Source organism: Dinoponera quadriceps, unplaced genomic scaffold, assembly GCF_001313825.1.
Source record: "Dinoponera quadriceps isolate SergipeBrazil2010 unplaced genomic scaffold, ASM131382v1 scaffold2048, whole genome shotgun sequence".
Lineage (NCBI taxonomy): Eukaryota > Metazoa > Arthropoda > Insecta > Hymenoptera > Formicidae > Dinoponera > Dinoponera quadriceps.
In genome coordinates this window covers 1-798 of record NW_014556089.1, presented here as the reverse complement: position 1 = coordinate 798, position 798 = coordinate 1, and the positions used below count along the sequence as shown (strand labels likewise).

Genomic DNA, 798 nt, shown 5'->3' with positions numbered 1-798 from the left:
GCAGAACAAAGGGATTACTGATGTAGTCCAACGGTTCGAGTGTTTTATTCATTGTTCTTATGTTGGTACCACTAATTCGTTGTGTGGACATGTTTGAATTTGTTGAATTTGATATGTTTTATACTTTTTGTTTATCATTGTTCAACAAAACATTTACATATTATTTATTAATTGTTTTACCGAATGTGATCACTGATAATACTATTAATATGATTTTATAACAATTTTAATATCAGGACTGTTCCAAAATATTTTAGGTTTTCTTTCTCTCTTAGCATAATTATGAAATTACTGATAACATTATGATAATATTTAGTAATAATGTATAATGAAACATATGTTTGTAGAAATCAATCCTGTGAAGTTACACCAGTTGGCTTGAGGAAAAGCATCAAAAAACTATTTGACAAGAATAATGTTATAAATGACAGTACAAATGATGAAGCTGAAAGCGATGATGCTAAAAGCCATAAAGATTACGAGACATCTTGTGACAATAGTGACAATGAAGATTATATTATTGATAAAGACTATGGTATCATATGCATCTATGTTATATTTTAGATCCGTTATATATTGAAATAATATAACGAAATCTAATTATGGCACTGTTTTATAGACTCATCAATTTCATATTCACCACATGAAAGGAAAGGTAAAAAACGGAAGGATATTACTCATGATAATACCAGAGAAGACATAAAAGAATTAAAACTCAACAGTTCCACTGAGTCTCTTGATGAAATAGAATCCTTACATAACCATACTCTAGGTACAAAGAATACAACTGAATTTAAA

At 28.2% G+C, this 798-nt stretch overlaps 1 protein-coding gene across 1 annotated transcript; it reads left to right on the top strand.

Moving 5' to 3' along the window:
- Positions 1-272: 272 nt before the first annotated feature.
- LOC106746605 lies at positions 273-772 on the top strand (the record flags this gene model as incomplete). The annotated part of the gene is made up of 2 exons (XM_014623363.1): positions 273-535; positions 620-772. Coding segments are annotated over exons 1-2 (367 nt in total), but the record flags the coding sequence as incomplete, so codon positions are not given.
- Between the last annotated feature and the right edge of the window lie 26 nt (positions 773-798).